The sequence below is a fragment of the Osmerus mordax genome, chromosome 27, assembly GCF_038355195.1.
Source record: "Osmerus mordax isolate fOsmMor3 chromosome 27, fOsmMor3.pri, whole genome shotgun sequence".
Classification (NCBI taxonomy): Eukaryota; Metazoa; Chordata; class Actinopteri; order Osmeriformes; family Osmeridae; genus Osmerus; species Osmerus mordax.
The window spans coordinates 9,905,127-9,930,678 of NC_090076.1; the positions used below are offsets into that span (position 1 = coordinate 9,905,127).

Consider the following 25,552-nt stretch of genomic DNA (forward strand, 5'->3'; position numbering starts at 1 on the left):
GGGCCTCTGTGGCCTCACGTGATCCTGTTGTTAAACTGTCATTCTCAAAAGCAAAGGCTCTTTCCCTCAGAAGAGGACTGGCAGCCCTGCAGACCTCCCAAATCCCTGCCCCATCTTTCCAGAGTTCTCCCCTTGCTCCAGCTTACGTAAGCAGGGTATTACAGGGCAACAAAGGAGCTTAGCGCTGGAACCAAGCCCCCCTCTCTCACCAATAAAAAAAACTAGAAACAGAGTAGAGCACAGGGGAAGAAAGGAGGGCCACAGTAAAGCTGGAAATCTGCTCTTTATCCTCGTTCGTGAAATTTGGTCTCCGAAGTTCAGACATTCTGGCTGTCTCCTGTCCCCCCTCCTCTCCTTCTCCCTCCCCCCTCCTCTCCTTCTCCCTCCTCTCCCTCTCTCCCTCCTCCTCTCCTTCTCCCTCCTCCTCTCCTTCTCCCTCCTCCTCTCCTTCTCCCTCCCTCCCTCCTCCTCTCCTTCTCCCTCCCTCCCTCCTCCTCTCCTTCTCCCTCCCTCCCTCCTCCTCTCCCTCTCTCCCCCCTCTCCTTCTCCCCTCCCTCCTCCTCTCCTCTCTCCCCCCTCCTCTCCTTCTCCATCCCTCTCTCCTCAGTGAACTCGGCCTTTCAATCAAGCGCATGGCTGGCGAGGGACACAGCCCAGCCTCATCAAACGCTGCCCTCCGATGACATCACCGGCCCCTGCAGGAACAGTTCAGCAGCTTTGTCCTGTGTTCCCCCCCCCCCCCCCCCCCCCCCCGCCCCACGCTCCAGCTCCACGCTGCATTTCCCTCCAAATTAAATCAATATGAATTGATCTCCTTGGCAATTGCGCCGCTACGACATAATCATTTTCCGTTTCTTTTCATTTGATCCTCTCTCTCTCTCTGTAGTTCTCTCTCTCTCTCTCTCTCTCTCTCTCTCTCCTTGCCTCCATTGTGTTTTGATGCAGTCTGCCCAGAGGGCGTGTGTTTACAACGCGAACAAACGCTAGGGGTTGACTATCCATTCAGATCACAGGGAAGCGTCTCTGAACGAAAGCAAGCCAATTAGGAGTGCGAGCAGAGGCCGGCAGCGGGGACAGAGGCCCGCTTCCATCACGGCTTCATCGCCTGTCAAACATCATCGCTCATCGTACAGGACTGGGTGTGCTCATGTCAGTTCAACAGGATTGTCCTTCTCATTGTTAGGAAGGAGGTGGATTTTAGTAGCTGATTCTTGTCAAATTAGGGACATCCAGAGGCATGTACTTGCATTATGACAGGTGTTTTAACAGGTGTATGTGTGCGTGTGTTTGTGTGGGTGCCTGTGTGTGTGTGTGTGGCTGTGTGTGTGTGTATGAGAGAGACAAAGAGAGAGAGAGAGAGAGAGAGAGAGAGAGAGAGAGAGAAGGAGCGGAGGTATTCTGCCAAGATGCAGTTTGGCATGTGGTGCCTCTGGGGACAATATGAGGTCATTTCCTTCTGCTTGGTTACTCCTCATTAGAGATGACATATTGTGCCTCTTAAGATCACCCCCCTCTTACTCTCCCTCTCTCACACACACACACACGGCGATAGGCCGTCTGGGTGACATCCGGCTCTGAGACTTAACCCGCATTGATTAATTCAGCATTCAGATAGCGATACCCCCCCCCCTCCCCTTTGACCCCCCCCACACACACACCAGCACAACCCCCAGGACACGCCCCCCCTCCCCCTCTGACCCCCTCTCTGTCTCCTTGACAGGGTCATCGTTTTAATGATATCAGTCTACACTGACCCTTCCCCCCCGTGCTACCCTCCACCTCAAGCCCCGCCCCCGACGCTACCCTCCATCTCCACCCCCCCCCCCACCCCCCGTGCTACCCTCCATCTCCACCCCCCCCGGCCCCCCCTCTCCCCTTTGTTCCTGGGTATCGGATTCGCAACCCCCTGTGGTGATACACCCCCCGCTCCACACAAACTAACTGTCCCATTACGCCATTACTGGCAGTCCATTACACACACACACACACACACACACCCTCCCTCCCTCACCCCTCAGATACAGGACTCCCTCCGGGGTTAGCACTCACGGGGCGTGAGGAGGAGGGGCGAGGTACTGTACAGAATGGAACCCCAAAGAGAGAGAGAGAGAGACACAGAGACAGGGGGAGAGAGAGAGAGAGAGAGACAGAGACAGAGAGAGGAATATGGAGTGCAAAGTGCTACCCTGTTCACATCCATACTGAGAGTAACACTTAATAACAGCAGGGTGTGTGTGTGTGTGTGTGTGTGTGTGTGTGTGTGTGTGTGTGTGTGTAACAGTACAGTCTGTTCTGTTATGCTTTGTTGTCTGGCAAAAGGCTATAAATTCATGGCTCCATTCGATTATGAGACTATGAACAATGTTAATCTGTATTTATTTTTTTAACAATTGAAATAGCTGAATGATTCACAATGTCAGAAATAATACATGAATCCTTTGTGCAGATATCTTAAAATAACAAAGGATCACCCGGGATCATTTTCCACAGGGCACCCCCACAGGGCACCCCCACAGGGGACCCCCACAGGGGACCCCCACAGGGCACCCCCACAGGGCACCCCCACAGGGCACCCCCACAGGGCACCCCCACAGGGGACCCCCACAGGGGACCCCCACAGGGGACCCCCACAGGGCACCCCCACAGGGGACCCCCACAGGGGACCCCCACAGGGCACCCCCACAGGGCACCCCCACAGGGCACTTCCACCTCCTTGGCTGGAAGGAGCTGGCTGTGGACACACTGACCAAGTCCAACACGTGGGTCTTAATTACATTCCACCAGTGGCTGATCCAGTGACTGATGGACTCCACAGAGTAGGACAATCACTCCTAAAAAACAAGCCTTGTATTGAAAACATAGTTCCTGTGGCGCTTCATGCTGTCTGTTTGAATCAACTCCCTGTGTGCGTCTTGTAATTCCCTCCCCAGGCCTGCCCACCCCACTGCTTGGTTCCCCCCTTTGCACATGCAGCCGTCGAGACCACATGACAAATGACTGTTGGGCTTATTATCCAGAAATCTGCGTTGGAGGGCCGAAAAGGGGGAAGGGGAGGGAGGGGGGTCTGTGCCAATGGCAAAGGCCCACCGAGCCTTCCAGACAAAAGGCGAGGGATAAATTCTTCCTGCTGACAAGCAAAAGAATTCATTTTAATTGCAAATGGATGCAGGTTGAAAGCAAAAATGGGACTGCGAAGGTCACCGTATTGTGCGTGTGTGTGCGTTTGTGTCCCTTTGTATGTCCATGCGTGTGTTTATGCCCATGTCTGTCTGTCTGTCTGTCGGTGTGTGTGTGCGCGAGGGTGGGGATAGAACAGGGTGTGTGTTTAGAGGAGGGTGGGGATAGAACAGGGAGATTTTCAGGAGAGCAGAAATTCCAGCCGTCCGCCTCGCTTGGAGAGTCTAGAGGGAATAGAATACAATGACTTCTGATATTACTGATGAGCAACGCTGGCTCACTGTGGTAAACACATCCCAAAATCTCTCTCTCATCTCTCCTGGCACGCTTCTCCTCTCCTCCCTCTCCTCCCTCTCCTCCCTCCCTCCCTCTTCCTCCTCCTGCCTTCTCTGTGTTTTGGCAAACGTCCAGAAGCCTTCTCCTTTGTCTCCTTTCTTCCTGACCACTGATTAGAAGAGAAAAGAAGACGGCTTATACCTCGGATGAAAGCAACATGGCTGCCGTTGAGGATCCGGCCAGGCTAACCCCAGGTGGAGATGGATCGGAGACAACACACACACACAGCCCCCACACACACACACACACACACACACAGCCCACATACGAGTGTGCGCAAAAGCAGCAGACAGGAAGAGCAAAAGGCCCACCGTTGCCTAAGAGTTCCTCGTCTCCCTGTGTTTACATCGCTCCTTTTCCTTTTAAACGTACGATTCCGAGTTCGCACATCCGCCCAGCGATGTCAGTCAACAAAACATGCATTCACCAACGTTTTACTGCAAACAAAACAAAACCTCATCAAGTCTCTGATTCGCGGATTAGAACCTCTTCATTAACCTCCGGCTGGTCTGAACCAATGGCTGACTGACAGGTGGCGGATGCCATGTGAGTGGATGGCGTGAGAGGTTTCCGGGCGGTGCAGCGACGCTAATCTCTGGGAGCTCGAGTCGAGATGTTACAGCAATCATGTCAGCCTCTTAATCCCTCCACCAGGCCGACACAGATCTTCATTGACTGGGGGAAGAATGTACACAATGACTAAGCGGTTTCCATCGGCCCACAAAGCCGCTTGAATCGGGGAACATTAGAGAGGGAAGAATGAAAACAAAGAAAGAAAATAAAAAAGAGGATAAAAAACGTTTTGGTTGTTGGCTATGAATCATCGCTGACTGAAAGCGTCCCACACGAGGAACGTTAGGAGGCGTAATCTGATGACATCTTATCTTCTGAGGTGGCGGGGGAGTGGTTTGGCTGGCGCTGTGCCCCCCCTTCTCCCCCCCCTGCAGGTATGAAGAGACCCAGATGAACCCCTCCCCTCGTACATCTCCTTCCCTCCTCCCCTCACGTCATCCAGCCGTCCTCCACCACCGTAGCAGAGGAGAGATGAGATCCAGGCTCCATGTCTGCCTCCAGGAACAGCTGTATAACGGACCCCAGTTCAGACGCGGCAGACTGACCTGTGCCCTGGCTGCCTAACCTTGTCAGAGCCATGTGGGGCTCAGGGGGCGGGGGGACTGGGGGAGGGGGCAGGAGGAGCAGGGGCAGGAGGAGCAGGGCAGGAGGAGCAGGGCAGGAGGAGCAGTGCAGGAGGAGCAGGGGCAGGAGGAGCAGGGGCAGGAGGAGCAGGGCAGGAGGAGCAGGGGCAGGAGGAGCAGGGGCAGGAGGAGCAGGGGCAGGAGGAGCAGGGCAGGAGGAGCAGGGCAGGAGGAGCAGTGCAGGAGGAGCAGGAGGAGCAGTGCAGGAGGAGCAGGGGCAGGAGGAGCAGGGGCAGGAGGAGCAGGGGCAGGGGCAGGAGGAGCCGGGCAGGAGGAGCAGGGGCAGGAGGAGCAGGGGCAGGGGCAGGAGGAGCAGGGGCAGGAGGAGCAGGGGCAGGGGCAGGAGGAGCAGTGCAGGAGGGGCAGGAGGAGCAGTGCAGGAGGAGCAGGGGCAGGAGGAGCAGGGGCAGGGGCAGGAGGAGCAGTGCAGGAGGAGCAGGGCAGGAGGAGCAGGGGCAGGAGGAGCAGGGCAGGGCCCTCAGCCCTCGGGGGGGGGCTGTCTCTGTGTACCTCTCATTGTGGCTCTGTGTTAATCAGCGTGGGGAACTTGATGCTCAGAGACAGAGAGCGCTCTCCTGCTTCCTGCCTCCACATGGTTCCCAGTCACCTAGCCGTAACCAGGACGACCCCCGCCGTTAGAATACCAATCCTTGCCTCCACACACACACACACCGTGTCCTGTTGTCCCACAATACTCCTCCTCACACACACACACACAGGCTTGTGGTTATACTATGCCAATTATCAATACTAGGGGGGAGGTGAAATAAGAGGATGGAGAGAAAGAGAGAGATCAGGAGGACTATCTGTTGTGTGGGAGTTTGTGCCCGTGTATGGGGTGGTGGTGGTGGTGAGGGTGGTGGTGGAGGGGTGGATGAAAGCGAGAACAGCAGGTGCTCTCTTTAACATGACAGGAAGGGGGTGTAGGGCTGGCGTGAGCGGGCAGGGGCAGGGCCAGGGGAGGGGGGGCAACGGGGTCCCGCTTTTCGGTGGTGGCAACAAAAGCGGTCTCTTCACAGTGGTCCAGAGATGCAAATCACTCATCAAAGTTTCACACTCGGCTACCAGCAAACAAAATCAAAACACGGGCTGCTCCGTCCTTCATAACAGTCCTTTCAGAGCTTCCCCCTCCTCCCTGCCTTCCCCTTTCTCTCTCTCCAGGTCTCCCCCACAAAAAACGCACACATCTCAGAACATGGGAGGCTTGGTAGACACACACACACACACACAGATCACCCCTCCTGGCCTGGGTTTTGATTCAGGATTCAGAGGTCTGCTGGGACCTTGGTTTGAGCCCTGCCAAATTAGTCTGGGCAGCCATCAAAGGAATCCTGACCCAAGGGGAGAGAGAAGGGGGTGGGGGGTGAGAGGTAAGGGAGGGGCGGGGGGGGGTTGAGTTATGATCAGTGCCCCAGGTCCCTCCAGGTGAGCTTCTTGAATATTTCAGTGACACACACACACACACACACACACACACACACACACACACACACACACACACACACACACACACACACACACACACACACACACACACACACACACACACACACACACACACACACACACACACACACACACACACACACACACACACACACACACACACACACACACACACACACACACACACACACACACACACACACACACACACACACACACACACACACACACACACACACACACACACACACACACACACACACACACACACACACACACACACACACTTTACCCGCCAGGTAAGAGGGGCTTAGATGCCTGAACTATCTGGCTTTAAAAGATAACACCTAGCTTTTTAATCCTCCTCCCTAAAAAAGGTGTCTGCCTCGGTATTGTCTGTTTGAGAGGAGGTTTGGGTTCAGGTCTTGTTCAGGAGGGAGAATAAAACGGCGTAGCTTGGCTTTGGAGTACATCCTAGCATGTGGATGTCTGTCTCATCAAAAATCACACCTCAGCTCTCCTGCCTGACTGGCTGCCTGGCAAGATAGAGGGGAGTCAGGTGGCTGAGCGGTGAGGGAATCGGGCTAGTAATCAGAAGGTTGACAGTTTGATTCCCGCTCATGCAAACTGACATTGTGTCCTTGGGCAAGGCACTTCACCCTACTTGCCTCGGGGGAATGTCCCTGTACTTACTGTAAGTCGCTATGGATAAGAGCGTCTGCTAAATGACTAAATGTAAATGTAATGTAAATAGAGCTTCATAAAGAGAGAGAGAGGAAGGAGGAGGAAGGAGCACTGTACAGTCCTAGCAGGAGGTTAGCAAGGTCCTTCTCTCTGTAGGGTCCTCTAATACTGTTCCACAAGCTAAGCTAATGAGCCAGGCTCATCTACACTCCATAACCCAGAACCACGAGGACGAGAGCTGGGACATGGCTCATTCCTAACACAGGAGTAACAGACACTAACCACTAGGCTCAGATTCCCACGCACCCAACGTCTGCCGATGACAAGAACGCCGTTTACGGCTCACCACTCCTGCTGCTGGCGGAGGCTTCGCTCACGCTGTTAGCATGAGCTACGTATCCCCACGACGCCTCAGACAAGTGTGTGGCAGCCCAGAAAGAAAAGGGCAGCGGCTTCAATCATAGGTGCTATAATTAGGCAATCATTTGAATCAGCACGTCATATGGGGGCCCTGCTCTGCTCAGACAGGGAGAGCCTATGGACGCCTTCATTTATCATAGGCTTCCTGGTCATTTCCTTCCACTCCACGGGCTCCCTGTGTGGGGAGGCCCAGCTTATTAGTATTGTTTAGAGTCGGGAGACAGACGGCAATCAGGATGCAAGAGAGCCTCCTCTCTTAAAGGAAGGATAGAGGGAGGGAGAGAGGGAGGGAGGAGGGAGGAGGGAAAGCCAGGGAGAGACACAACTGAGCTGACTTAGACGTAAACAAAGATTGAAGCTGCCATTTTCCGACGTTGTCGGTACTTGACGCCCTCCTCAAATCTTGCGCGACGGTAGCATCAATCGAGCAGTTTGAATATTTAACGCCTCATCATCTCCACGGCGCTACAATCGACAGCACATTGTCCCCGTTATCTTACTCAACATTCAAACTTCCTCCTCTTCCTCCTCTTCCTCCTCACAGGGACGAAGATGCTGTTGTCCCTTCGTACCATGAACCACAACCAAGCCCACTCTTGGTTTTGTTGTCGGCGTTGTGTTTCGACAGCAGGGCCCATTCAGCGCTGATGGATCAGGGGCCCCATCGGAAAGGACCGTCCAGATGAAGGGGGGGGGAGGAGGGAGGGGGGGAGGGAGCGCTGGCCCCAGGCCGACGGAGGAATCAACTGCGTGCCACAGTTGATTTCCCTCACTACAACTAAAGGCACACAGGAGTTAGTCTGGCTGGATGTGAGGGGCAGCCAGACCACTGGAGCACCGAGGCCAAGGGGGTAAATCATTCAAGCATCTTCTCCAGGGGTGGCTGGAGGGATAGTGTGTTCAGTGACAAACGAGCTGCCGGTCTGGATTGAAAAGGATAGAATGTGCGCTTATGATTTTTGTGTGTGTGTGTGTTAGAGAGAGGCCAATACTGTATATTTGCTTGTGTGTGTGTTAGAGAAAGGCCAATCCTGTATATTTGCTTGTGTGTGTGTTAGAGAAAGACCAATCCTGTTTATTTGCTTGTGTGTGTGTGTTCGAGAGAGGCCAATCCTGTATTTCTGTTTGTGTATATTATGAGTGTGTGTGTTGCATTCTCCTGACAGTGTATGTCCTCCTCTCTCTCTCTACCACACCCCTGGGCGTCCCGCCGCAGTGCCTGCTGGGAAACCCCACCTGCATGTCCTAATCTGCACATGGGCTCTGGTCTAATAAACCACTAACCTCCACGCCACGCCGGTTCAATTGCATCAGCAGAAATTGCTTCAGCGAAAGCCAATTATTCTCCATGGCACCACACTGTTAAGACACTGCTTGAGTCTCTCTCTCACACACACACACACACAACTGTATCACTAAGGAAGAACTGAGGAGAATCCAATTGTGTTTGCTGATAAGACTTTACGTGGTTATGAAAGTGTAAACGAAAGCCTTTCTATCACCCCCCCCCTCCACACACACACACACACACACACACACACTCCTGATTTGACAACAAAATGTACAAAGTCGCCAACAAAAGGCAATCTTATCCAACAACGAGCAACCCAGTTTGTTAATGTAATACGGTGCTGCGTTGTAAGACTGTTAGGATGTCAGCAAGGAGGAAGAAAAACCACCAAGAACAAATCAGAGCTCACAAGGAGAACTTTGGGTTTAAGTGGATTTTATCCAGATATCACCTTCAGCCTGGTTTCTCTTGTCATTCTCTACGTTTCAACCCCAAATAAGGAAAATTCTACTTATTCGAAGTGACCAGCTCTTTGTCTGGGTGGATGCCCACCAGTTAGAGCTTATCTGTAACAGCCTGGTCTGTTCCGTCTCTGAACGATGTTAAAATGAGGTACATTGTATAGAGAAGCACTGTGACATAACTCACTCTTTCCATCTCCCCCTTTCACTCTCTCTCTGCCTCTTCCTCTCTGCCTCTTCCTCTCTGCCTCTTCCTCTCTCTGCCTCTTCCTCTCTCTGCCTCTTCCTCTCTCTGCCTCTTCCTCTCTCTGCCTCTTCCTCTCTCTGCCTCTTCCTCTTCCTCTCCCTCTCGCATGACTGAGTGAGCTTGGCTCATCATCCATGCTCCAAACCCTCTCATCTCCCCTTCAACTACACACCTCCTCCGTGGCATTAAACCGCCCCAATGTATACTTGGCGATATCTCACTTACACACAACTGCCTCACTCTAAAAACACATGCAAACTATGTAACGACTGCACACACACACACGGAATACATTAATTTAATTAACTATAGTTTTAGTATTGGTGTCCACACTTGGAAGAGCACAATATATCTGTCTTTAATATCAAGGGCCATTGGAAACACTAAAGGAGTATAAACTTGAATGCAACATTTATATGTTATGGATGCATACCAGCATGGGAGAGACAGTGTGAGGAGCTCATATCAAACTATTTATGCTAAAAAAGAGAGAGAGAGAGAGAGAGATGAAAGATAAAAGATAAAAGAAAAAAGAAAAAAGATTAATATATAAAATATGGGAAGAGGAAGGGAGAGAGAGACAAAGAGAATGACAGAAAGAGAAAGACGGAGAGGGAGAGTGATGGATGACTGACATCCCCTTCCCTTCTCCACCCCGCCCTCCATCCATCCATCCACCTTCGTGCACGGCTTTCCCAACTTCACTGAAGCGTGGAACAATCCCTCTCGCAGACCCTTTCTTTCTGGGAAAAGCTTATGGATCTTAATTGTATTACTGCAGGAGCAGTGAACCTGGGAAAGACGGGAAATAAATGGAATTTTGATGTAATGAAAGCCAGGAGTAATCCCTGGCTCTCTGGAGGTGATCCTCCCCGCAAGCGAACGCCATCACATCGCCACCGTAACTAAATCACAGCGGGGGAAGAGGAGTTGGAGGAGGAGCGAGGGTGAGAGTTAAGGAAGATGAACAAAGGGCGAAGGGTAGTGTGTGTGTGTGTGTGTGTGTGTGTGTGTGAGGAGTGAGGGAACGTAAAACGTGATGAGGGAGGAGTTAAGACTGGAACAACGAGAACAGGACAGTAGCGACGCGGGGAAGGAAAGAGAAAACTGTGGCAGTTTAGGAGCAGGAAGACTCTCGTTCTTCCTGGCTGCACGGTTTCTCCCCCTGGCTTGAACACTGCCACATTGTCCCTCGCTCTGTGTGTGACTCCCACCCTCCTGGGGGGACACCGTGACAGCTATAGGCTTGAACTTTAAGATTAATGCTGTCCCTCTGTCCCCTACATGGGCCCTACACTTCATAAAGGCCTCCCCTTCATTTAGATGAACAACCCCACCCCTATTTGGCACACAAAGCCTGTGGTTGTAGCATCCATGCTAGCCAAACCATGGCTGGTCAATGGAGAAGGCCCCCCGAAAAAAAGCTTTCATTAGAAGTTACCGCTGAAGGCGCCCCCTGAGAATTCTCTGCCTGTTACTTGGTCGTAAAGACGACTCCTTGACCTGGCGATGTGGTTACTATGCCTACAGAGCAACTTGGATCCACATCAGGACTTTGGAACAGCGATTACATCACTGCTAGCTGCTCATGTAACATCCATTTTCTACAGCGCTAAAGAAGTGCTGCAGTCTCTCGTCAGGATTCATCAGGACACTGTGCTGGTGGTTCAAAGGATCCCTGTTATAAAGTTGCTCTCCTGTTCTCTCTGCCACACACACACACGACCACCTAATGCCCTCTAAAAGTTCTTATGAGACTCACTGAAGCAGGAGAACTCATTAACCCCCCAAACTCCCTCGGCCTCCCCCTCGACCAGGGCGGAGAGAGAGGGGGGTTCTGGGAAGGAGGGTTGAAGGACTGGGACTGTGATGAGGCCAGTGGGAAAAAGGGGGGTGCAGAGTGAGAGGGTCACAAGGCCTAAAGATAAGGAACTATCCAATTATCTGCAGATCAGATGAGAGCAGTGACAGGGCAGTTTTCACGGAGAGAGCGAGACAGAGCGGTTAATGAATCCCGGTGTTTCCTGATGATCTCCCCCACTGGAACTGAGAGACAGAGCGAGATCAGTAATGAGACTGAAACACAAGTGGACGTGCTCAGGACCAAGACACAAACACAGTGTACTCTGGAAATGTCCTCACCAAACACTGTCCTCCCTCATCAATCCCTCCACCCACCCATACACCCCCACACACCCACACACCCACACAAACACAAAACGAGCCAGCCAAGCTAGTAGAGCCCCGCTACTTCACCTCAACAGCCCGTCCAGGTGAGAGGAGGACAGGCCTGAGGAGCAGAGGCAGCTTTGTGAGGCAGAGGCAGCTTTGCGAGGCAGAGGCAGCTTTGCGAGGCAGAGGCAGCTTTGCGAGGCAGAGGCAGCTTTGCGAGGCAGAGGCAGCTTTGCGAGTTAGAGGCAGCTTTGCGAGGCAGAGGCAGCTTTGCGAGGCAGAGGCAGCTTTGTGAGGCAGAGGCAGCTTTGCGCGGCAGAGACAGCTTTGCGAGGCAGCTTTGCGAGGCAGCTTTGTGAGAGCTATAACTGATGCAGCCCAGGCCGATAAGATGTTCTAACGGGGAACAGCGATAAGCCAGTTGTCGTCCCCGCCGCAAGACAAACGCTCTCATTACAGCTGATCGAAACTGGGGAGTAGGTGAAGTTTATGGAGAAAAACAAGCATGTCTTCTTAGGCAAAGCCAGCAGTAGTGAACTCCCTATTTTTCTCCAAATATTGTGGGGTTGAACGAAGGCAAAAGGCACACAGCATAGTATAGTTTTGAGTTTTGTCTATATTAACACAAGGAATGCAAGATTGGAAATTAATTAAATGCATCAATTATGCATTTAATTAGAGCGCTATATATGCATATATGCAGTACAAATATATGTTGCATATGCGTGTTTATGTTCCTGTGTATTCTCAAGGAAATGGTTTGTCCGTGGGGCGTGTTGACAGTTCTTCAGTTAGAAAATGTCTCCCCGTCAGGTCATGGTGTATGTGTGACAGACACCATGCCACCGTGACAGATTGCTTGGTTGTTCAGAGTTTTTCCTGACATACATGACAGGACCAGGCTGTGGCTCGGTTCTTTCAGCATTCTGTTCCAGGGTCTGGAGAGCGGTAACACTCAGGCAAGCATCGCCCACAGTAGTATGCTGGAGAATCCAAAATTAAAGTAATGAGCCGTCACTGTCAGGAACAGGGATGGGGGAAACTTTGCATTACCCATGTGGGCCTCGGTTTATAATGAATGGACGTAAAAGTGAAACTTCTCCACATAAATTAATTCAATGTGTTCGATGCTTGAGTGGGGTGGATTGGCAAATAATCAAAGACCATGATAGAAAACACAGATATTTATGGGTAATTATAATTATGGGTAACCACCCCAACGCAACTTGTCCAAACATTCTGCTTCAGAGCCCAAATTTCCACAGAGCATTGAAGGTTTGAAGCAATCTAACTATCCATTACATATCAATTTGTACTGAGCCAATGGTGGAGTGCCTGCCATGTAACTTTGATAATATTATCCCTCCAAATTAGCCCAATTTCATCGCTTCCACTCCATTCTCAGAGGGAGTACAGACTGAACACTTGAGACTAGCAGGGCATTAGCTTGCTAGCTTCCACTAACCCAGGATGAAAAGTACTGCATTATTCAGCTAATTGAACTTGGAGATAATTGGATGTCCAGATTGAGATGGCCAGATGGGGGCTTTGGCTAGGATCAAACATCCTCTCTTCTAAATGATGTGGCACTGGATGGTTAACATGTTTCAGCCTCTAAAAAGTTATTCTGAAGACTCGTTTGAGAAGTTCACAAATATCGTGCCCAGACCATGACAGACTTCCTTGGTATGGAGGACAACATTTGTACTATTTTCTCTCTGGCGAAGTCAGAAATGAATTCAAAACAAACCCAAAGTATAAATGTGGTGCAGAAAGATGGATTCAACAGAAGGCAGAAAATGGAGCCTTCTGTTTTATCTCTTATCGTGCTTTCTACCAACAGGAAAACAAGAAAAGAAAAAAGAAAACCAAAAAACAGCTCAAGGGATATTTCTTCTTGATCTGCTTTTTTATTTTATTGTATTTTGGGGGGGCTAATCTGAAATATCTGAGGAGTTCTAATTGTATCTCTATAGTCTGTCCACAGCTCAATACTCTTTTGATACTACATTCTACTTGAACATAGGGTCTTAAATATTTAAGTATTGTCGATATCTCCTCTGGTATCATAGCAGGCTTTTATCTCTCCCTGAGGCCATCACCACGCCGTCTCTGCCGCTGCCCTCATTAGCTTAACAAAAGCCCGGCCAGAAAAGCCAGGTAATGGTGAGAACTGAGGTTATTTCTCCCCTGATAACTAAACTGTGGCAGCAGCCTTGGTGTTGTTCGGCATCTGTCAACTGGCTTCCCTGCCAGAGGTCTTTTCTACGTTCTGCTTTTCCATCCTAATGAATACCAGATGTGAGGCTCAATGTGCGGTAAGTGAATACCACCTCGATAAAAAAGAAAAAAAATAATTTATCGCTTTTTCGTAATAGGGACTAAAGTGTTTGGGGCGACTCAGGACAATATTTGCCTTTGAGACGCACACTATAGGGGTAACTTGTAAATCATATTTAGAGCAATCACCTCAATATCCCCTCTCCACAGAACCACTCTGACAGTTAAGTCTGGATTTGCATGTAAACACCGTTGGCACTACTTTTCTCATCAGTGATGTCTGTAGAAATAAACCACAAACGCTTTGAGAGCACGGGGACGCATCACTGAATTTTCTAAAGCCCGTGGCGTGCACATTACAGATAATCTGAAGAATTACACCAAAATGTTTTAAAATCCCTTTTCGTGCATTCACGGGAGTTCAAAACACAAATTAAAGCAATGGAGTGTAGATTTGGCCTATTAAACAGCTGCATAAATGCTAAACCCTCAAAATGTAAATGTGAATTAGCGACATCCGATTCCGTAAAAAAAAAAAAAAAAACACCCAGCTAAATCCCGTTTGAGTTATTCACTGTTCCTCTGCACTCGCGGGCTGGTCACGAGGAGAGACAGGTGGTGGCCGAGTTGGCACCTACTCCGAGCCCTCTGCTAGACCATCGGGGTGCCGCTCTACTGTGCAACGACACCAATGACCTCTACAGCAAGCGGAAAAATGCACGGAAACCGCGAATCTTCCTCAAAAAAGTTTCTAAAGTCATTTTCTGCATAATGATATTATTAATTTACCGTTGCCACAGAAGCAATATATATTTTCAGAATGCCTGGTCAGATTGTTAAAATGGTTTTGGTTTTCAAGATATATTAGGCTACATCCCAAACAATCTTTGGTCAGATGTTTTAATCATTTACATTTTCGGCCATACAGTATGTCATGAACACCTTTCTACAGTAAAATGACAGTTGAGCCTTTGAAGTCCAAACAAGTCCTCAGGCAAATCATGGGCATGACAGAATTACTAAATAATCCTAACTACATTTTTCATATCATTGTGCTTTCATCCCCCTGAAAAAGTATATTGCTGAAGCTTTGAAGAGTATTGGTAGAGGTACTTGAGAGACATAGACATCCATTCATATGCAGTTCGATTCTGTCATCAATCAATCTCACTGAAACTTATTAAATCAGCCTTCAAAGGAATTTCTGTATTTGAAAATAGCTCGACTGTCCATTTTAAAACCAGTTTGGAAGCGGGCTGTCTGCTTGAGAGATAGATAATTCAAAAGCGCTACAAGGGACACAGCCTCGTTGACATGACGGCATATCAATCACTCAAAATAGTCGTAAAAAAAAGTAGGGGAATCTGGAAAGACAAAAAATTAATCGAGCTTCAATTGCTCTTTGCAACGACGGGAAGGTAATGAGGAAATCGAAAGAGTGGACAATGCATGCTATTAATTGGTAGAATTATTGACAGTGATGTCGATACCTTAGATACCGTACATAGCTGTTTTTATTTACGTGGCCTTTTTGAAAGAGACTTATCGATGGTTCGGAGAGGAAAAAAATTATCCCAATACTGATATTCATCTCCTCTGCTCAGCAGAAATCTCATGAACTCTGAACTGGGAGAACAATCCCACAGGATCCTGTGGGATTGTGAAGTCCATTTTGCCTTCTCTGCACCTCAGGTCCTTTAGCAAGATCAAAAAAAGGGCGGGAAACCTGGAGTTAACGAGCCTCTTTGCTAAGCTCCTCCCTCTCTGCCTCTCTCTGCCTCTCTCTGCCTCTCTCTGCCTCTCTCTGCCTCTCTCTGCCTCTCTCTGCCTCTCTCTGCCTCTCTCGCTTAGTTAAAACCATCCTATTTAGATGGTTGGTGTCCCGGTGTGATTGCATCATATTTCCTGTATTGGCTGGTGGCAGGCGGTAAGAGCAGCAGCCTATTGATTAGTCTCTCGGTTGAAGCCTGGAAACCGTGATGGCGTGTGTGTGTGGGGGGGTGGGTCTTCTACCTTTCAATCAATTAATCTTTATTTATAGAGCAGTTTAAAAACACCCATGGCCGACCCAAGAGCTGTACCGGAGGCAAAGTAATCATTGCAGGACAATAAAACGTATAACAATGTAGGATAAAAGTACAGAGACTCAAAAGATGAAACAGTTCACAATGCTTAAGGAATATTAACCTTCAGCGAGATGTGGTTCCCTGGGTCGGTATAATGATAGCGGCAAAATCTCATTTCACGACTCACTGCTGTGTTTGTAAAACGGCGCAGAGGCCCAGTTTCCTGGAGCTACGTGGTGGAACGCCGAGGTAACCTGTCCAGGTGGATATCAGAAGACTCCAGATAAGAGCGCTAACAAATGAGAACCGGGGGCGAAGGTCACGGAAGACCGCGTCCACGTCACTGGGAAACCTTCATTTGGTTGCTAATAGCTTATTGATCGCAACACCTTTTCCCCAAAACCACCGCAAAGGTGACTGGGATTGCAAAGATCAGCCAGACCCAGACAAGGTTGTTCTTTCCACTCAATTCTGCCGGACATGGATCAATACTGTTCTTTAACCATCCTTAAATACAACTCTGTCTCAGTTTAGAAGCGACCTCAGTCCTCTCGCTGGCCTTTATATAGTACCCCTCTGCTGTTGTCAGACTCGCCTTGACAAGCTCTTGGACAGCGGTGAACTGAGATGATAAACCGAGGCAGAGGGGAGGTTAGGCCTTCTTTGCATTTCCCTCGATCTGTCGCTCGCTTTGAAACGTACCAGCCAAGAACTAGCTTAGTTAAGAGCTAGCGTGGCCCAGAACTAGTCCAGTCTATAACCAGCCCAGCCCAGAAGCAGCCCTGTCTAGCCCAGAAGTAGCCCAGCCCAGAAGCAGCCCTGAAGTAGCCCAGCCCAGAAGCAGCCCTGTCTAACCCAGAAGTAGCCCAGCCCAGAACAGAATCAGCTTGGCCTAGAACTAGCCCAGAACAGAACCAGCCCAGCCGATCAGGAAGACCTTGGGGTCCTTGTCAGTTCATGGTCTCCTCTCTTCTATAAACACTTTAAGGACCACCTACCAGATTAGGATGTGGTCTTTCCCAGGCCCAAGAGCTTGAGCCACAAAACTGAAATGACAACCCTCTCCTCCTCCAAGTCAGGTGCCAACACCACTGTTTCACCATAAACCGGTCTGAGAGCGGCCCAGGTCCTGACTGTACTAACAGCCGGATAATTGGCCACGTTACATCACCGGTGTAACTGCGAACGCCCTGACATCACATCGAGCGCTGAGTGGCGATTTACAGAGTCCCAGTACAGCGGACATTTTATTGGCCATGTCGCTTCCTTTATGGGGCTGTGCTGGGGCCCGGACCTGCCGGCGCTATCTGGTTTATTTATCCACGGAGCGAGAAGAGTGTTCTTAAACATATTCTTGCTCAACACACAGACACCTGGGAGTCAGGGATGTGATGCTAGACAAACCAAGGAGCCGGTACAACAGTGGAGGTCCTCTTTATCTCAATCCATACCACGAAATCCGTGATTGCGCCCGTATTATATGATGCATGTGCGTGGCTCAGCAATATAGATGGATCTATTGTCTTAGTGTGAATGTGCAGGGCGTACATTGTATGTTTAGAAACTTCCGAGTTAGTTCCGGGGTCCTGTGGAAATGGAAGACTGGAGAGACCAGAAATGAAATTTATGCCTCCATCCAAAAATGAATTGCATTTGCTACTTTTCCAATCCCACCCCCCTGAACGTGAATTCGTACTCCTTTATATACACACAGTATTTAATATAATAATAATAATAATAATAATAAAATGTATATATAAAATGTCCAGCCTGGCACAATAGGATTCCTGGAGGCACCAATTTGCGCCGTGATTGGAACCAGGGAGGAGGAGACGTGTGCGAGCAGATTTTGAGGAGGAGGGGGTTTGTAGGAGGAGGGGGTTTGGGGGAGGAGGGGGTTTGGGGGAGGAGGGGGTTTGGGGGAGGAGGGGGTTTGGGGGGGGGGGGGTGGGGGGAGTTTGTTGCTGCCAGCGCCAGACGGCTGATGGAATGAAGAAAGTCAGAATTCAACTGAAGCCCCCTCCACCGCCCCCAGCCCATACACCTCTCTCCCCCCTCTCCCTCCTCTCCTCCCCCTGCTCCACTGTGTATCCTGACGCTGCCAAGCAACATGCCACGGAAACTACAGTAAAGATGACTCCATCACTAAATGGACTCTAATCACCACTTTCTAAAATAGAATTGTGATTAGATTACGGGGAGGGGGGGGAGGGGGGGGAACAATATCGCGGAGGCTAATCACCCTCACTGAAGCCATGCAGTGAGGAATCCCGTTCCTAACCCTCTCCACGTTCCCTAGACAGATGGTAATCTCCCCATGTGATTGGCTAATCTGGACGAGGTATGCAAATGACTCCAAAATGAGGAGATTAGGAGTGTAATCCCAAGCATCCCTCCTCTGATGGAATACTTTAACCCCTTGCTGTCGGGAGCTTACCCCTCGACCCTGGGATTGTTCCCCGGAGAACTCGTCACAAGGGAACCACGAGGTCTGGAAGCGAACAGCCATGATATCCACGTTCACAATAAAAATGTCCAGATATTCCAGTGGGCTGCAGCACGACCCAAGAGACAAAGCAGAGCCCATATGCATCTACACATAATAGTCATTTTTTAGTCATTTTAGTCATTTTAGTCATTTAGCAGACGCTCTTATCCAGAGCGACTTACAGTAAGTACAGGGACATTCCCCCGAGGCAAGTAGGGTGAAGTGCCTTACCCAAGGACACAACGTCAGTTGGCATGACCGAGAATCGAACTGGCGACCTTCGGATTACTAGCCCGATTCCCTCACCGTTCAGCCACCTGACTCCCTAGGAGATAATATAAGGATATAATAGAAATAGAGTTTTGTCTTGAAAGCCCGGGGAGACCTTGAACACAATAAGAGGGCTGCGAGACCCACGACCACATCTTAAGCAGGCTGGGGGTTTGTGGACACATAAACGTTAATGATTACCTCTGCTTCACACAGCCAAGCAAGGCTCCCACAAGAAACCACACGACTACACACCCGAGGAGGACACACACACCTCCTCATCTCTGCTCTCCTCCACACGATCTCTGACGTCTCAACATGACCAGGAGCAGGGCCAACGAAAAGGAATGTGCACTAACACACACACCAAACTTCCTCAGACCTCTGGGTAGCCTGGTAATAAACACACACACATAACCTCAGCTTCAGTGAGTTGAGCTATCAGCTGTGAGATGCACCAGACATGAGCGGGGAGATGAGAGGGCACGCACACACACGCATCATCCCTGTCACGGGTGGAAATGAAAAAGACAATAAGATCAGGCTGGGAAACGGAAGCTTTATGGGGAGGGGAGACGGGTCAGGCTTGCAACCCACGCTTCCATCTCAAGTCAAATGTTTGTGTGTGTGTGTGTGTAGGTGGGAGGTGGAGGGTGGTGTGAGGCGGGAGATCACAGAGAGAATAAGAGGAGATGAGACGCCTCGGTGTTCCTCTGCCAGCTGATTTGCAAGACATGGAGATAAAAAACTCAATAACGTGTCCTCATTTCCTGTCTCGGATGCTACAGATGCCCTGCCCTGCCCTCCCCTCCTCCCCCCTCCCCACCCCCCTCCATCAGCTTGACAAAGCAGCAGCAGGACGACAAAGAGGAGGAAGGAGTACAGGAGTGAAGGCCAGGCAGAGCGAGGGCCAGGCGGAGCGAGGGCCAGGCAGAGAGAGGGCCAGGCAGAGAGAGGGCCAGGCAGAGAGAGGGCCAGGCGGAGCGAGGGCCAGGCGGAGCGAGGGCCAGGCGGAGCGAGGGCCAGGCGGAGCGAGGGCCAGGCGGAGGGAGGGCCAGGCAGAGCGAGGGCCAGGCAGAGCGACGAGAAGGCCCTTCATACCTCGGACTCCTTCGACTAGATTACAGATAATAATCCTGCAGATCTTAGGCTGCCCATGGTTCTTACACCACACGGTGTTCCGAGCATGAACCTCCATCTGCCAAAGGAAGGATGCACGCATCCACACGCTCATAACACACACTCCATTTCTAGATGCTCACATTGCACATGAATGAATTAGTGTACACACCCACACATCCAAGAGAGCTTCCCCTGCGCACAGGGACTCCATGTTTACTGGAAGTGGAGTGGAGAAGCATCCCTCTTTATGAACCTAAAAGACGATCAGCTAAAATATTCAAAACGTAATGCAATGGTTGGTGCTCAGGGCAAACACAAACATTTCCCTCATTAGATTTTATTATAGGCATACATCAATTATGTATTTACCTGAGGTGGCAATGTTATGCATTTTAAAACACTGCATAAAGGATACAGTGTGCTGATGTTTGACAGGGCTTTGATTTGGTACAAAAAGCAATACTGGCATTTCACTAACCATAAAGTAACTCTGGAAACCAGAGAACACTTATACAAATTACCTCATATTTTGTTGACACCTAAGATGACACGAATCTCCACGGTAACTAGACTTAAATCTCCCCCAAGTCCTCTGCCTGCCGCAGTGTTCTACAGCAGGTTTGGTTTGGGGCATTAATCTGTACAACTGGATTCGAAAGCACTTACTGCTAACCAGTTTCTCTTCCCCGTGAAGACAGGCCCTGGTGAACATGTAAGCCGGCTGCAGTGAGCTCTGCTACTTCTTATTACTGAATTACTGTATTTATGACAGTAGTTTCCTGCCCTGGTTGCTAGGAGGGATCTGTATTGAAGTGTACATGCCTGTCTGTCATCCATACCTCTCCATACCGGTGATCTGCCACATAATCCTGTTTTTATTAGAGGGGAATATGAAAGAAAAGCGTTTCAAATACGTCTAAGCCCTGCTGACTGGGAGGATTTTATTACTGTGGATCATGAAGACCATCACGTCCCCAGGTGTGTGTGTGTGTGTATGTGTGTGTGTGTGTGTGCGTTTGGGAGGAGCTCTGACAACCCTCTATTGACACAGAAATGCTCAGCAAGACACCTGCCTCAGTGCTAGTTGATACACACACACCAAGCCTTTCCCACCCTAACCCACAGTTTAGCAGACGGAGCAATCTATACTTCAACATCAAGGAAAAGTTTGTTATGTCAACAATCAATTCCTCAAATGCTCTAAACCACACAGCCAACTGTTTCTTCTCTGGATCCTAGATGAAACGCAACACCCTCTCCTCGTAGAAGTACTCTTCCCTGCATCCTTTCCTACTCTGGCTCTTCTGTTGAAGCCATCCACCCCCATACAGTCCATCTTAAAAGACGCCCTCGTGGTCCTGTGGGTCCCTGCTCTCCCTGCACCACACTGGTGACAGGAAGCTGTGCTCCATTTCAAACAAGGAAGCAGCCAAGAGTTTACAGTAAAACATGACACAGCAAATCTGCCGGGAAGACATCAGAGGTATTTCGGGCGTCTCCAGCTGTGGGGAAGGACACAGAATAAGGGGTTGGAGAAGCAGAAAAACTGTCCCTTTTATAAACTTCTACTCCGAAAAGCAGGGCAGGACAGCCACTGGTTGCATGTAGGACACTGGCTCTCACACACACACACACACACACACACAGAAACCTTCCTCACATGCCTAGTCTGACGTACTGCAAGGGGCCACACAGGTGCAGAGCTAGAGAGGTGCCGACACATCAAATTGGAGTCGCCACAATCTTGTGTGTGGTTGCGGCTTCAAAAGGATGAGCCAGTGTTTTATGGGTCACCCTGTTCCCATACTCTTCGTCTCTCAGACTGGTTCAGTTAGCAAACAAAGACTGGGTCTACATACGCCAGAATCTCAGGGAGAAGAGGAGGGGAGAGACAAAGAAAAAGGCAGAGAGAGAGAGGGACGGAGAGACAGACAGAGAGCGAGAGAGAAAGAAAGGAGAGATTCTCTCCATTATCCACAGACATTGTGCCTGGCAACTGACAAGCTGCAGGACTACTCACGGCTGCCTAGCTCTCTACAACCCCGCTGGTGTGTGCCTAAGCCCTGGGAAAAGTCATCACGGAAGAGGCGTCTTGACCTTGCACAGCTACAACACTTGCTGCTCACGACAGCTGCACAAGAGTAAATGTGGGCTGAACACCTGCAGCTTTTCCAGCTTCAGAGAGAGAATCAAACCTATGAGAAAATTGAGAATTAGCAACTAAAAAATGATGAGGCACCGGCTGTCTCACATCCACCATTCAGGAGAAGAGTTGTGTGTGTGTGTGTGTGTGTGTGTGTGTGTGTGTGGGGGGGGGGGGGGGGTAGACATCAAAGACCTACCCTGGCGGTTGCCAGGTTTTGGGGGGTTACCGAAAGGTTGGGGGGGGGGTTACCGGAAGGTTATGAGTAACTTGGCATGGAACCGAATCCTGTGCTGTAAACATCAAAGAAAAAACAGATCTCAACCACATTTGGTGTGTCGCACAAGGCTTGTGTGTAACTGGGTGGATTAACTTTCATCTATTTCGCCTTCTAGTTCGGGAGAAGTTGCTGGGTTTGACTCATAGGAATCAGGTCATAGTTGAAGGCCACATTGTGCAATCTTTTAACTTCCCATAAAAAGGGTGGAACTCAGAATGGATGGAGGTGTGACTTGTGTCCTGTGTTACTGTAACAGATGAAATTTACCAGCATAGGTGTTGTGTAGCTCTAACGGTTAGCCACGCACATGACTGAATCCAAAAGGTGATAGGTTCCTTTTACACGTTTCTATAGAGACACTCTCCCGATGTGTCAATGTTCCTAGACACATTTCCAAGCCCACGAGCGATCGTTAGTGCTAACTGTTCTCGCACCTACAAAAAGGATCTAATGTCTTTGCAGATGAACAATCGCAATCTTTCCTCATCCGGCCTCTCGACAACGTGATGCGACCGTAATCTGAAATAGCGGTAAATGCTTGTGTTAATCTGTACGACTGAAAGCGGGAAATCAAGGAACAAGGCTGGGCAAAGCGTTGATTGCAGAGACACGGTGTGGAACTTACACACGCTAATGACTTTACCCATCTTCTGCCGTGTTTTCGTCGGCTAATTAAAAGCTAACCAAGGTACTGCTGTAGACCCACTTAGCCCCTGCGGTGCTCCTCGGGCAACCCCGTACGATCCACTCCACCGGCTCCTGATCCTTACACGGCACTAAGCCGCGAGTACAGATCCCCCTGCCGAGGGCAAAGCTGAGCTACTAGAGGGTTAACACGTTCCAGAGCCGGGATCAGCTCCGGGGATATCTTGGAGGATTGGACCTGGGAGCTAAGCTAATGACGTGGTTGGATAGCGACTACCTAGCTAGCTTGGTGATGCTAGCTAAGTAGCTAAGCAGTAAAGGCTTTATTCCCTAACGCTAGATGTCGAGGTTTTGTGGTGAAAAACCACACTAGGGGCGACATGAAGAGGGGGGCGGCATTTTCCGAAGTGCATCCATTAATTACGGATGCACCCTCACCCACTTCACACCCCGGGTGGGGGGGCGGGCGGCACCCCCGGGGGGGGGGGGGGGGGGGGGGGTGCACGTGATAAATCTTGCCTAGGGCGCAAAATGTGCTAGGACCGGTACTGCGTACAAGCACAGCTTCTGGAGAAGAGGGGAGGCAATGCAGAATTCTGCCACCAACTGCAGGGTTAATGTCTTCTGGGCTGTTTATGGAGAACAAGAGGAGGAGAGGAGGGGGGGAAGGGAATACAAGGAGGAAGTGGGACCACGGAGAGAGAGAGATCTTTCACACTTCATCACCCCTTTCTCCCTCTCTCCCCCCTTCTCTCTTTTTTCCCGATTCCTCCACTTCTCCCGGCTTGGCAAAGACTATGGTAGACTGCACTTGTGTAATTGGGGCAGAGGAAGGGGGGAGGTGACAGGGGGGGAGTGGGGAGTGGTGGGGAGGGATTGCCTCTGTGACCTGTATTTGGTTTCATCTCAGGATGTACGCCAACCTGCTAGATCTGTCCGTTTAATCATATGTTTACCCATAAACGTCAGATTATAGATTCAACAATAGCCCAGTCAGGACGGACACTGGGGGTGGGCCGGGCTCTGTGTCAGTGGAGGGACGTTACAGTCGAATAACGAAGGAGAAAAAAAGGGATATAAAAAAAGATGGAAAAGAACAGTTAACAGTTAAAGTTAAATGGCCAAAAAGTAAGTCCAGATGAACCTCTCTCACCCTTCCCTTCCCCCCTCCCCTCGGCTAACCACCAACCCCACTGACTGGTCAAGGGAGCAGCACTAACTAACCTGATCTGGGATCAGGGTCTGGATCTGCAGATCAACATTATCCTTCTAGCTCTGGCTAGCACTAGGAGACCCTGGGTCAGAAAAGGTCAGGAACACAAGCTGGGGCCGATTGTGGTGCTTTCACCATTTATATTATTTATTATATATTTATAGCGGCTTTAGTAAACTAGAGGGCAGACGGTCTATTAAACACACACACACACATATATACATACACAGACCCAGGCTAGTCCTGCTTAATCTAATCCATTAGGCATATTAACAGACACATGGGGGTTGGACCACCCAGATAGATGTAAAGGGTGCTGAGCCCTCCATCCAAGCAAGAAATTCATAATGACTCAACTGTCTGATGGAAACCTCCAAAAAAACGTCTTTAATCGAAATCCTCCCACTGTGCAGCTGTGTGCGAGATAGAGAAGAGCGAGTGTGTGTGTGTGTGTGTGTGTGTGCGTGTCAACGTCAACAGGCAATGGGCAGGGGGCCTGTGACAGCTGGTGTAATGACATTTTCACAGCGAGAGGGGATGGTGTGCCACTTCCTGCTATGGTCCACACTTCCTGTGATGCGGTGTCATGGATGAGCTACCAGAACCAACACCCCACTGTTAAGTGTGTGTGTGTGTGTGTGTGTATATATGTGTGTGTGTGTGTATATGTGTGTGTGAACCATCTATGAGCATGCATGTGTGTTTTCGTGTGTAACTGTGTACCAATCAGACAAGTTGGACACAAATAAAAATTCACATTAAATTAAATGTCAAAGCAAAGGAATGAATCGTAAAACTTAGACTGTCACATCTGTCTGTGGTGTTGATCCTGTGCCAGCCTGTTAAGTGTGAGCACAGAGCTCTCCATGTTTCTGTAATCTCCAGACAGTAGAACAGCCCCGTTACCACAGCTTACGCGTTACAGTCCAAACCTAGCTAATCAACCTGGTACAGCTGCAGTCTGAAGACGGGCCTGTTGACCTTCTCCAGACAGAGCCTGCGCTGTCTGCACCGTGGTCCAGGCCAGGCTGAGGACTGGGTGTTTGGTGGGGTGGGGACTGGGTGTTTGGTGGAGTGGGGACTGGGTGTTTGGTGGGGTGAGGACTGGGTGTTTGGTGGGGTGAGGACTGGGTGTTTGGTGGGGTGAGGACTGGGTGTTTGGTGGGGTGAGGACTGGGTGTTTGGTGGGGTGAGGACTGGGTGTTTGGTGGGCTGGGGACTGGGTGTTTGGTGGGCTGGGGACTGGGTGTTTGGTGGGGTGAGGACTGGGTGTTTGGTGGGGTGAGGACTGGGTGTTTGGTGGGGTGGGGACTGGGTGTTTTGTGGGGTGAGGACTGGGTGTTTGGTGGGGTGGGTCTCACTGAAGGTGATCCGTGGGTCTGAGGGTGTTTAACTTCACGGACACGGATCTACACCGAGAGTTGACCTTGAGTAATCACCTCCCCTGGAGCTACTGGAAAACACCAGACCACTTTTCTGTCAGAGTCAGCAGCACTGCAGTCTAGGTGTGCGCGCACACAGACTACACACAATATACTCTACACACACACACACACACACACTATGTGCACCACACACACACACACACACACACAGATAGTCCTAGAGTATTGGC

General features: G+C 50.1%; 1 protein-coding gene across 1 annotated transcript in view; it reads right to left on the reverse strand.

The window, feature by feature from the left end:
• lrp8 (low density lipoprotein receptor-related protein 8, apolipoprotein e receptor) overlaps positions 1–18,285 on the reverse strand; it is a 30,959-nt gene extending 12,674 nt beyond the window's left edge. Inside the window, exon 1 of the mRNA XM_067230233.1 lies at positions 18,214–18,285. Within this exon, the coding sequence (XP_067086334.1) occupies positions 18,214–18,285 (72 nt within the window). The remainder of the gene's footprint in view (positions 1–18,213) is intronic.
• Between the last annotated feature and the right edge of the window lie 7,267 nt (positions 18,286–25,552).